We start from the raw sequence: 13,947 nt of genomic DNA on the forward strand, positions 1-13,947 counted from the left end.
TAATTTCAAATAGTCAATTAAGGAGATTTTTAGTCAAATGTCCATTTGTCGTTGGCAATGGTGCATATTTCAGCATGTAACTACTGCTGATGTTGGGAGGAAAAAAATAAATCGAGAAAAACTTAGTTACCTGAGGGGGTGTAATGTTTGCGTGAGTGACGTATCCGTGGACATGCTGAATCTGAGAGAGCTGTCGCTCTGCCACCTGAACCAGCTCCGCCCCTCGGAGATCACCGTGGCGACTAAGAGATCCTTCTCTCATAAGTGAGCTTTCCATGTCTCTTCCCATGTCTCTCTCCATAGTTCCACTACCCCGTCTCTCTCTTCTCCAGGTCCCATGATCCGTCCCGTCCCTCCTGAGAGTCCTTGCATCAGTCAGCTCTTTGGTAACTCCCATTGGGTGCTGATGGCAGGTGTGTTGGTGGAATTTTGGTGGGCCTAGCGATGCCCTTTCCTCTTCTGGGTATCGATATTTCTAGGGGAAGATGAGTTGGGCGGCAAGGAGATAAGGAAGTAAAAGCAGGAACAGCAGAAAAAGGTGGTGATGAGAATGAGTGGTGATGAAGGGGTACAAGTAGCGGGGAAACAGGAAAAAAATGACAAAAGAACAAAAGTTTTTTTTAGTTCTAATAAAAACAAGCAGCAGAGATAGAAATGGATACATTTTAGTTATAGCAAAGACAAGCAGTAGAAATAGAAATGGTAACATTTTAGTTCTATTAAAGACAAGCAGCAGAGCTAGAACTAGTAGTTATAGTGCAAAAAGATGAAACAGAAAAAAGAAAATATTTCTTTGCTTTCCCAGCTCATTTTGAGTGAAAAGAATTCACCCTGGACTACTTGTCAGTCAATATGGATCTTTTAGCACCCCTGTTTGCACTGCCAAGTGCCAGTGACCAGATCAGATCTGTTGCGTCCACACATCAGCATTCTGAACTGACCTGTCTGCAAGGGTTGACATGGTAACCACATAGTCATCTGTACGTCCTTTGGTTTCTTTGGTGATGCCATATACAATAGACTTTACACCGATCTAACCGGCTTTAATGTCATAAATCGCTGATCCGATCAATAGCGTCATTGATCGGCTCTGCAAAAGACATTTACTCCGCGTCGCCATCGTGTACAGTATAGTTGGATCCAAAAGCTAATTTATTTTTTAGCTTTGTTGCGTGTCTTTTGACGTAGTACTGTAAATATCTGACTGCCAAAAAAAACAAACAAAAAAAAAACAGCGGTATGGGACAGACGACACGTGTGGGATAGACAACATGTAATGCCTGGATCAGACTACAAGACAGATTTGGTCTTTCATGATGGCACCATGTCAGACTACTGCAATAAAAGCTTGTATTCCGATACCACCGCATCCCGTTTTTTTACGATTACTGGGCTTTATCGTGTCAACTCAAACGTAACCGGATACACTCGTTACCACGGCCACGACAACTACAATCGATCGCGTCGTGTGTATTATAAGAACTAAATGGCGCAAAACGTGTGTTGGTTGTCACCGGTGCTCGGGAGAGGACTTTAATTCAAGGATTGTTTGAGGTATGTTCACGTACCTTTCATAGAATACGGCTCACAAGCAGGCAACTAAAACGTTATGTAGCCTAGCAAGCGAGTGCTAGCACTAACAGTTGTACTGGCAGTTCTGTCGAATAATGCTTTAAAGTTTCGGTGTGTGTGAAGTAATTTAATAAAGTAATTTAATCACAGTAAGTTAGCACCCATTATATCTGTCATGTTGTAATGTTGGTTATACCTGACTGATTAGAATACATGACCTGACTAGAGCAGTGATTTCCAACCTTTATGGAGCCAAGGCACATATTTTACAATTGAAAAATCTCACGGCATACCAATGCACAAAAATGTCACAAAACGTGGATACACTGATTACTGTATGTACTTCCTGCCATCTAATAGAAGAGCATTTATTTGTTCTGTCTGTCTGTCACTATTCCTCACTGGCATAAATAGATGAACAAAGATACATTATTTATTGTAAATGTAATTTTTGGAGTATTTAAGTAAATGAACAAGTCATTTAAATAGACACATTGCTCCATCTTGTGATCGCTTTTTTAAACTCACTGATCGGCCCCAAAAATCCTGATTGTGTAAAGGCTTATATACAATCTTTGTGCAAATATGAAAGTATGAGCAGCAAAAAAAAAATAGCTGGGATAGGCTCCAGCTCGCCCTTGACCCTAGTGAGGATAAGCGTAATAGAATATGGATAGATTATTCCATATCCATGTGTTCAAAGTTGTTGATGAACGTATCAACACTGTCCGTAAACTGTTGCATAAACATATACTACAGTCAGCCAACGGTGTTTCCTGAACTTCCTCTGCATGAGAAATGCTAAAATGATTCTACCCCTGCATAAATGCGGTTCAGCACCAGTGGATTCACTGATGCGCAGTTTTATTAAAATTTCTTTTTCATTTTTTAAAGTTATTTTTTTTCTTTTTGTTGGTTATTTTTAGGGGGAGGGGGGGTATGGGCTAAAATATGTGCCAACAGGAACTGAATTTGAATGATTTATATTTTAATTTTAATTTCTACAATTTAATAAGTGCATTAAAAAACTTAATTTGAAAACATAATTTGAATGTGTATTGTTTAGTTGGAAACATTGCATTTAAAAACCGAATCTGCATCGTATAATTTGAAATTGAATTTATTAGTTAGGAACTGAAGTCCAATAAACTTTAAAGTGAATGTAAGAATTATTTTATCTGCAATCAATATTCAAATGATATATTTTCACATTCAGTTTGATCGTTTCAGATTCAGCTTGACAAATCCAGTTTCAAAATAGCTTTGATGGACATCCGGGAGCTGTAGGAATAACAATCGATACGCAGATCTCCTCTTCGGCCAATCAGCGCCTTCGTTTTTGAGCACGTGACATAGGGACTCTCCGGAAAGTAAAATCTTCGAACCAGCTACAGTATTTTAACTTTATACCACCTTTTCTTAACCTTTGTGGCATGTATCATATGGTCAGAAGGAGATAAAAAGGTGCTTCCTTTCAAACATAGGAACTATATCTGTTTTCAGTTTTTTTATCCCAACATAACATCATCCAGGCATTGAACTCATTTACTGACTTTACTGACACCTAGGGGTAGAAACAGCACACACAACATCTCGATACAGACAGCTCTTTTTCAAATGAATTTAAGGGGTTTACATTAATGAATTGTAGTCCAGCTCATATACGTCTGTTGTCTATTTTTTGGGGGACTTTTTTTGGACTTGGATATTTTCCACCAAAGACAAATCTGTTAAAGTCAAAGGTTAGCGGGCTGAAATTTGGCCACAGTTTAAAGACTTAGTTCAAACATACAAACCACTGCAGTGATTGATGCAATGGGAGTCTCCTAAATGGAATGGCAATATATGATTTCACACTACTTTGCCTGCTGTACTCCAGGAGAATTTCGTACTAATTTGCGATGTGAACTGTTCTTTTGGAGTTCAAAGAAAAGAATTGACTGCACAAGTTTGAATTCAAACCCCATCAATGAGTTCCCTCAATGGCCTTTCCTCAAATTTGTATCTTTCATTGCTGACATGCTAATTAGACAATGCCTCAAAATAAAGGGTTAAAAATGAGCACTAAAACTGGGAAGAGACCTTGGCTTGCATTGTTGTCACAACACTGACGCGCCTGCCCTCTGGACTCACGTGCACATGCATGCACACACAGACAAAGCTATACTGTGATTCAACATTGTGTGAGTTCTACATGGCATTACAGCACCTCTGTATGAATTAATGATGAAAGGACAAACATGGCAAATATGTCTATTTTTATACCACGCTGTGTGTTTGTTGGTAGGGTGTCTTTACTGCTTTTTCAGCAAGCAAGACCCAACAATTTGTTATCAGGACAGTGCCTGCAAATAACCCCAGTAAGCACAAACATAAAAACACAAAACTAAAACAGCTGTATGTTTTACCCAGTCTTGTCAATCATTGTGGAAGGTGGCTATATTGTCAGCAGATAAAGCTTTGCAGTGTATTTCTATTCATGGGTTTTAATCTGTGTCTATCTGTGTCAGGGTAAGAACAAGTGTTAGTCATGCTTGGTAAGATATGAAAGCACAGAGGATCCTCTGCCGTAAGGGACTTCTCACACACGCACAAATGTGCCTTCATTGCTGCATCGTTTCCTTTTTCGTTCTCAACCTCTTACATGACAGTCACTCGTTTGCTCCCATAGTAGCCTACTGTGATCAAAGCTTGGAAAAAAAGAAGTAGCCTGATTTTATTTTTTATATACACACACACACACACACATATATATATATACACACACACATATACACGGCTTTAATGGCTTTCCACAAGGTTTAGGAACGTGTGTGTAGCTCTACAAAGTAATTTGAGGTTAGCTGTACAGTGTGTAAACATAGTTTTTCCATATAAAAGCAGAATTTCCTCAGCTCCTACGTAAAATATTAATGTTTTATGATCTGGAATTCCACTTAAGAGTTTCAGACAATTTTAGTCAAGTGTGGTCTGATGTTATGTAATACTTGAACACTCAGGAAGAAGACGTGTATTCCTTTACCATGGGTAAGGAATGGTGTGCCAAGCAACAAAGGACACAGCAGACTGAACGGATAATTTAAGTTAGTTGAGATAAGTATTACAAACCTAAATTTTTTTTATTCCCTCAATTGATTTTGGAAAATTTTGATTATAAGATTGGTGGCCAGGAGCCTTAACGCCAACAAATTATCAGTCTGATTTGCCAATAGACGCCTGCCTTCTTACCATCACAGGATTCCTCCTCCTTAAAATTCAAACCCAGATTCTTCAGACCAATGATCATCAGATTTAATCTTGCCTTTGTATATTATTGTCACCTCCTTGTCTGATACCTGTTCTGGTCCTTTTCCATTTGACTGATACTTGAGTACCTATTTGTTTATAGTGGACGGACACATGGTGGCCCACAAAGGCAACCAATAATGATTTGTCATCAGCTTTCTGTCCCGTTCCTCCACTAACTGTCAATGCCCTGCTTCCATTGTAGGTCTTTTCTAGTGTGTTAACTCCAGTCATTTTGGTTAGTTCACCACTATTTTTCATCAGCTCATTGTCCTTAATTCACCTAGCTAGATACACAATTATGATTCGATTAAAAAAAATGATGTCTTTCACGGCGAAATTATTCGATACGATTAGGTTCAGTATGGGAGCAATACGATTCGATTCAATTAGTGTGAGAGCGATATGATTCAATTTAATGCAGAAACAATGTGATAGTTAACATTTGTTGATGGAGATGTTATTCATAAAGAACCTTGACTTGAAATAACAGAATTCTATAAAATTGCAGTTTGTCTAACCCTATTTTCAAACTGGTAAAAGACCACTTATCCAGAAGCATTGTTGCTTTATGGCACTGGAAAAAAGAAATAAAATATCTCATATATTTTCAAATGTCAAATTAATTATTCAAATAGACCACTACAATTCATTTTGGAAAGAAAAATAATCTGCACAAACAATATTTAAGACCCGGTGCCATTCAAGCTAGGACCGCCACTGCACACAGACACTGCTTGGCTTTAATTTTTTTTCTCTTTTAAAATCACACTGGTAATTGTTGTGTTAGCTTCAGGACATACCTGGCTGTGTGTCCTTACGGAAGTTTCCTTTTGGGGTCGCACAGTACCAACACTGCAATGTATAAGTGGACTCTTACGGCTCGAGAAGAAGCATTAGTTTGCTTTGGTATAGCCCATGGGATTTGCCAAAATGTAACCACCTCTGCCATTCGTCTGAATGTTTACACTACGGCGGTGTCGATGGCTGGTTTAAAAAAAAAAAAGGTACGTGACGTTGGATTTACAACTGCGGGGGAAATGTAATGTCTAGGGAATGGTATTTTACTGTCACTGTGACCACAAAAGTAGCTTTGACTCCTGAAAATCTATTTGATGTTTAAATAGTCACGCTAAGGAGAAATGTAGTTAACTAGTTATGTCACTACTGCCCACCACTGTTGTTTTTGACTGTAAACATAAAATTATGTACGCGGACTGCGGCGGAGCACAGCCTAAAAACTTCAGGCAACCGATTCCTAGCCTCATGATAGCCGGTCCACAGCCCTCCCACCAATTTATCTAAGGATTCCTGGGGGATTTTGTATCGATAATCACGTCTACTACCGATACAGTCGTATCTCTCGCCTTTACGGATGGATATCCGGTCGCATCGGTTTATTGTTCCCAACCCTACACCTAGCCCATTTTCAAGATCACTCAGTCCGCAGTTAGTCAACTCAATTAGGCATCAGCATCTTTTATAAAGAAAACCTACAGTACATCAAATAATTAGCAGAAGGTCCCTCAAAGCCACCGTTCACACACAACTCAGCAAAAACGGTTAAATGCCACATTAACTACAAAATATGGTGACTGTTATCTTGTTTGGTCTCTCTGTGGCTTCATTGAGGAAGGTTACCACCTCATAAATCACATCAATGAGTGATGATTTAAAATCATATTTCTGCATCAGCTGCATGAATGAACTGCATTAATTGATTTGTGTATGTGATAAGAGCATAATTAAATTTAATATAAGGCTTAATTACTCAACACTGTCATGATGTTTTAATTCTAAAAAGTGGAAATAAGTGCATTATGTTAAAGTAGAATCAGTGAAGTTAGCTGTGAAGTCGTTTTACAATGAACTGGGTTGGAGTGTTCTAGTCTTGGTACTGTTGATTTTCCAAAAGCTTTAAGATCTGTTGTTTCAATATTACAAATAATGTGTTGAAAAAAGAACATAATGATGTCTGTGTAAAAGATTTGAGATGATTTAAGATTTAATTTGTTCATTCGTATGAAACAGGTCTGAAGTATGGGTTTAAAAGTTTAAAATATTTCATGTCATCAAGCAGTACAAACGGCAGTAAACCTTTTTTTCAGCATGAGGATGATAGCTGGGTCCTTGGAAAATGTATAACGGGTGCCTGGTCACAATAGTAAAGTTTGAGAACACATAGTTCAGTATGGAAGTGGTTTGATTACAAGAGTTGCAACCGACAACACAGCACCGTACTATTTTATGATATGCAAGAAAATTGTAAACACATCATGTAGTAACTTCTGGTACATGCAGCCGGACTGCATACTAGTAATCATTTTTTCACCCCTATACGATGGGATATCAAGAAAGTTTGAGCCTGCTTCAATAAATTAGCGTAATATTCCACTGATGGTGACCTTCGACAGCTTCATGTCATCCGAAAGCATTCTTGGGACCCATGTTGCCCATACCTTGGACAAGTGGAGTTTGTCATGAAGCATGCTGTGTATGGATCTCAATGAAATGCCAATTGCTTCTTCTCACTCATAAAGAGTGATATTCCATCACTAGTTTGTATACGATCTCAATGTTTTTTGGGCAGATACTGGTTGTTGGCCAGCCTGACCTGGGGTCATCTTGGCAGATTGACTATCAAGGACTAGAAACTTTACCACCACTCTGTACTCAGTTTTGTCCATTTTGCCAACTCACTGAGGGTATGTCCCTTCAACAACTTGTTGTGACTAAACAATTACAGCCAGCAATATTATTCTACATACAATCAGTAGCTAACACATTCATGTACATCAGGTCTGAAGCATGGTACTGTCTGAATGTAACAAAAAATACCAAAGGCTCAAAGCTTTTTGATACCCCCTCATATTATCATAACTAACATAGTTGCAATATTTCCTAAAAATATTGTGATGTAATTATGAGGCCATATCACACACCTGAATAGCCGCCTACACTTAGTCAAGTCATCCTAACTTGTCAAATCTGTTTGTTTTCTCATCTCCTGTCCAGTTACAAAAAACATTACAAAAGTTCTGCCTGTCTCATCACTTGTCCGAACTCCTGAGGAGTATCTGCAACATTTGCACAATCAACATTGTCCCAGACTATCGTAGTACTCGCTTGAAGTCTCGGCGCCCTTTGCACAATGGTCACTTCACCGGACTATTGTAATATTAGTCATTCGAACTGCTCTAAGTGCGAGAGGTATCTGCATCTTTTTGCACAATTGTCACAAATAAAACTAATAAATAAATGTACCGGCATTACCAGATAACTTGCAACCCTTTGTTGCTCAGTGACTGTTTTTCGCAATGTCTTTATGTCTCAAAAGTGTTCTGTCAATTGACTGTCTGTTGTCGTACTAGAGCGGCTCCAATTACCGGATACAAATTCCTTGTTTTTTGGACATACTTGGCAAATAAATATGATTCTGATTCTGATTCTGATTGGTCCATCGACTCTGTTCAGATTGCTCTGTGTCTGGTGCCAGGTATCATTTATATACCATAGTGATGACTTGTTGAACTACAGTACTGTTTTATTTGAAAAGATTTAGGCATTTTTTCTTAGACTGTGAACAGCTACTCCACCAAGTTTTGTAAAATGTCTGTTAGTAATCCTGCAGCTAGTGAGACACTCTACGAGCAACTATATCTCACAGAAATCAATGGTTAGAAATACTTTACATTTATTTTAAATGTTCAAACATTGGGATAATCACTGGACAAATTGCTATGAGTAAGGTTAGCAAGTAAAACACAATCCCGCTTTCCAAATTATGACTTCAATCAACAGCAACCAAAAGTCCCTTCACAATTTTATGTTTTTCCACAACAGTTACTAAATGTGATTGGCTGGCGACCAGTTCAGTGTCTACCACGCTTCTCACCCGAAGTTAGCTGGGATAGGCTCCTGCACATCTGCGACCCGACTGAGGATAAGCGGTACGGAAGATGAATGAATGAGTTACTCAATACCATACACGTACATTCACACTCTTACACACAAACTTTCAACCTACCTTGCATCCAAACATCAGAGATATGGTGTTGTTGGTGCATGCTACTTTGCAATGGCACAACATGTGGCTAACGTTAGCTCGCTGGTCCTGCGCTGGGGGGGCATCCTCGCCTTCACTCACACAATTGACAGGGATGCATGCACACTGTCACACACACACACACACACACACACACACACACACACACACACACACACACAAACAAACATGCATGACTTCTTTAACCATGCTCCATCCTGCCCCACAAACTCACCCACCCCTGCCCCCCCACCGCCTGGTTGTGGTCCTCAGCTTTGGCAGGCCAGCATCCTGTCCATCTTGCTCTTCATCGTTTTCATCTTCACCATCATGTTCATCAGCATAATCCTCATAGATTGTTAACAAGCAGAGAGAGACATCTCCAAGATACTTGCGTGTAACTGTGCATGTACAAAAATATGTCAGCACGTGTGTGTTGTTGTTGTCAGCATTTGTGTGTGTATGTGAGGATGAATGTCTATTCGTGTGCAAATAAGTCTGTGTATGCAAGTGTCAGTATGGATGTGGTCTCTCTTGTCCCTCTTTGCAGCAGCTGTGCCAGCCGTCCATGTCCTCTCACTATCTGAATGTTTGCCTCTGTTACTCTGTCGCTATCCTCCTCTCTCTTTCTCCCTCGATTTTCCCTCTCTCCCCCGCTTGCTCTCTTCCTCCTGCTCTTTGCTCCACTGCCTCTCTTGCCCCGCCTTTCAACAGCAAGCTCAATGAGTGACAGAGAGAACCAGACTTGCACAGAGTAGGAAGAATATCCTTCTAATCTTTTTCATGTTCCCATAACTTCGATCATTCAACTTTTCTTCCTCTCTGCTAGCTATAACAATGTTTTGTCTTGTATAGTCATACACAAGTAATCAACACTACAGGTGCTGAAGATGCTCAGTGTACAGTTACCCGGGCTGTTACTGTTCGCCAGTAACCAAATTAATTTAGTTTACAGACAGGACCAAACAGTTTTGATAACTTACTACAAATAACTTCAGAAAAAGCAGAAACTAAAACTATATATTTTCTAAATTGGTTAAAAAAACAACAACAAAACCGTTATCAGGACCTTCGCACATACCCAAGCAGTTTTTTGTACCGTAGCCCCTTTTTCAATGCCCGTAAAAGCTGACATTATTTCCCTTTTTTGCTGTGTCACCATTTATTTATTTTTTGTTATTATTGTACAGTAATTCCTAAATCAAATCATATTCATGGAATATTACTCATGTTATTTGAACTGTGAAAAGTTTGAATCAAAAGAAACACAGAAGCAGCAACGATATGAGCATGTGCAAGCTCAATCAGATTTAAACTCAGGCATTTCTAATTATTTTTCTGATCATTCAAAACACTTGAGCTTTCATCTTTTTTCTGATCTGATCTTTTGATTGCTATTAAGCAGCTGGAGTCCATGCACATGCACCACAACAACACACAAATGACTACATCTGCAATTGCCCACAGGCATTGTGGCTTTTGTAAGAAAATAAATTATCTTAAAAATTGCTACATAATTAACATTAGGAAAGAGAGAAGAGAAGAGGAAAAAAGTAAGATAGACATGTTTAATTAAAAAAGGAAGTGACAGAGAAACAGAGAGAATGCAATCTCATATGCCTCCCAGGCATGCACTACATGTTAACATTTGTAGGTCAGCCAGCACGGAAATAACTATGCAGTGTGTGTATGTGCATGGTTGTCGGTGTGAGTGTCCAGTGAAACGATTCAATATCCAAAAAGGGTCCATCCATCACAATTCCCCACACAGTAACATTACACTTTTGAATATGAAAACATGATCAGCTCTTATGAGATGTTTGTTCATTTCCCAAGTGTTTTATTTGATATTTACAGTGGGTACAGAAAGTATTCAGACCACCTTCAATTTTTCACTCTGTTATATTGCAGCCATTTCCTAAATTAATTTTTTCCTCATTAATGTACACGCAGCACCCCATATATGACAGAAATAAAACAGAATTGTTGAATTTTTGTTCAGATTTATTAAAAAAGAAAAACTGAAATATCACACATCCATAAGTATTCAGACCCTTTGCTTTAACTCTGGTGCTGTCCATTTCTTCTCATCACCCTTGAGATGGTTCTACACCTTCATTAGAGTCCAGCTGTGTTTGATTATACTGATTGGACTTGATTAGCCACACAGCTGTCTATATAAGACCTTACAGTGCATGTCAGAGAAAATGAGAATCATGAGGCCAAAGGAACTGCCTGAAGAGCTCAGACATAGAATTGTGGCAAGGCACAGATCTGGCCGAGGTTACAAAAAAAATTCTGCTGCACTTAAGGTTCCTAAGAGCACTGTGGCCTCCATCCATCCATCCATTTTCTGAGCCGCTTCTCCTCACTAGGGTCGCGGGCGTGCTGGAGCCTATCCCAGCTGTCATCGGGCAGGAGGCGGGGTACACCCTGAACTGGTTGCCAGCCAATCGCAGGGCACATACAAACAAACAACATTCGCACTCATATTCACACCTACGGGGAATTTAGAGTCCCCAATTTATGCATGTTTTTGGGATGTGTGAGGAAACCGGAGTGCCCGGAGAAAACCCACGCAGGCACGGGGAGAGCATGCAAACTCCACACAGGCGGGGCCGGGAATTGAACCCGGGTCCTCAGAACTGTGAGGCTGACGCTCTAACCAGTCGTCCACCGTGCCGCCCACTGTTTATAACAGCTTATAAACATTTAAAACAAAGAGGGGGGGGGGGGGAATATAATTAAAAGAGCGTACAGTGCAAGAAATTATCTAAAGAGCATGGGGAAAAAGAAGAGTTTTTAACCTGGACTTAAAAACATGCACACTTGGGGCTAACTTATTCCATTTGTGTGCCGCCTAATAGCTAAATGTTGCTTCACCATGTTTGCTTTGGACTCTGTGCTCCACTATTTGACCTGAGTCAGTTGATCTCAGAGCCCTACTGGGTTTATATTCCATTAGCATTTCATTCATGTATTCAGGACCTAAACCATTTAGTGATTTACAGACCAGTAGCAGAACTTTAAAATCTATTCTAAAGTTGACAGGAAGCCAGTGTAAAGACTTTAGAATTGGAGTAATATGCTCTGACCTCTTTGTTCTGGTCAGAACCAGAGCTGCAACATTCCGAATGAGCTGCAGCTGTTTAATGCACTTTTTAGGGAGTCCAGTCAGAAGACCATTACAATAGTCAAGTCTATTTGAGATAAAAGCATGGATGAGCTTTTCCTGGTCTGCTTGAGACATGCAAGCCTTCAGTCTAGATATGTTCTTCAGATGGTAGAAGGCAGTTTTAGTCATTGATTTGATATGAGCGTTGAAAGTCAGGTCAGAATCGATCAGAACACCAATGTTTTGGACTTTGTTTTGTTTTTTTTAAAAGAGAGTGACTCCAGGTATTTACTAACAGCAATCCTATTTCCTTTATTGACAAAAACAATTATCTCAGTTTTGTTGTGGTTTAATTTAAGAAAATTTTGGCTCATCCAGAAAATCTATTTGTTTTAGACATTGAACAACACCTCAATTTAATTGTAGTCATCTGGAGGCACTGCTAGATATAACTGTGCGTCATCTGCATAGCTATGATAGTCAAAATTAAAGATCAGAAGAATTTGACCCAAGGGTCTCATTTACAGGCTGAACAGGAGGGGTCCAAGAACTGACCCTTGAGGGACCCCATAGGTCATTGCCATTCGATGAGATTGAACACATCCAATGGTTACAAAATAACTCCTTTCCTCCAGGTAGGACCTGAACCATTTAAGGACTGTTCCATTTAGTCCTACCCACATTTCCAACCTGTTCAGCAGTATATTATGACCTATGATCGTATCGAAAGCCGCACTGAGGTCTAAGACCAGAGTTGACACCTTTCCCAAGTCAGTATTCAACCTTAAATCATTTAGCACTTTGATAAGAGCAGATTCTGTACTGTGATGACTTCAGAAGCCTGATTGAAATTTGTCAAAAAGTCCATTGAAATTCAAGAAATTGCTGAGTTGATTAAAAATAACTTTCTCAACAATCTTGGCTATGAAAGGGAGATTTGAGATGGGTCTATAGCTTGTTAACATGGAAGTGTCCAGCGTTCTATTTTTTAGCAGAGGCTTAGTGGCAGCTACTTTAAGAGCTTTAGGAAACACGCCTGACTGAAGTGAGCAATTGATTATTTGCTGCAAATCAGATAGCACAGAAGTACAGGGATATCGTGGACGAAAACCTTCTCCACAGTGCTCAGGACCTCAGACTGGGCCGAAGGTTCACCTTCCTACAAGACAGTGACCCTAAACACACAGCTAAAATAACAAAGTAGTGGCTTCAGAATAACTCCGTGACTGCTCTTGAATGGCCCAGCCAGAGCCCTTACTTAAACCCAATTAAGCATCTCTGGAGAGACCTGAAAATGGCTGTCCACCAATGTTTACCATCCGACCTGACATAATTGGAGAGGATCTGCAAGGAGGAATGGCAGAGGATCCCCAAATCCAGGTGTGAAAAACTTGTTGCATCATTCCCAAAAAGACTCATGGCTGTAGTAGCTCAAAAGGGTGCTTCTACTAAATACTGAGCAAAGGGTCTGGATACTTATGGCTGTGTGATATTTCAGTTTTTCTTTTTTAATAAATCTCCAAAAATGTCAAAAAATCCGTTTTTTTCTGTCAATATGGCGTGCTGTGTGTACAACCCCAATTCCAATGAAGCTTTTTTGGAACGTGTTGCAGCCATAAAATTCTAAGTTAATGATTATTTGCTAAAAACAATTAAGTTTATCAGTTTGAACATTAAATATCATGTCTTTGTAGTGTATTCAATTAAATATAGGTTGAACATAAATTGCAAATCATTGTATTCTGTTTTTATTTATGTTTAACAAAACATCCCAACTTCAATGAAATTGTGGTTGTACATTAATGAGGGGGGAAAATGAACTTAAATGATTTTAGCAAATGGCTGCAATATAACAAAAGAGTGAAAATCTTACTACTTACTACTACTTTTCGTACCCACTGTAGCTGGTCCACTTTATCTAGCCACATTG

General features: G+C 39.3%; 1 protein-coding gene across 11 annotated transcripts in view; it reads right to left on the reverse strand.

The window, feature by feature from the left end:
* The window catches only part of LOC133406791 (discs large homolog 1-like protein), a 116,203-nt gene that overhangs the window by 85,470 nt on the left and 16,786 nt on the right, over positions 1–13,947 (reverse strand). For 6 of the 11 annotated variants that reach the window (XM_061684712.1, XM_061684711.1, XM_061684710.1 and 3 more), the window contains one exon: positions 131–475. The exons of 3 other annotated variants lie outside the window; for them this stretch is intronic. In XM_061684712.1, the coding sequence (XP_061540696.1) occupies positions 131–475 (345 nt within the window). 2 more of the 11 variants (XM_061684718.1, XM_061684720.1) reach the window with 2 other exon arrangements.

Source organism: Phycodurus eques, chromosome 8, assembly GCF_024500275.1.
Source record: "Phycodurus eques isolate BA_2022a chromosome 8, UOR_Pequ_1.1, whole genome shotgun sequence".
NCBI lineage: Eukaryota > Metazoa > Chordata > Actinopteri > Syngnathiformes > Syngnathidae > Phycodurus > Phycodurus eques.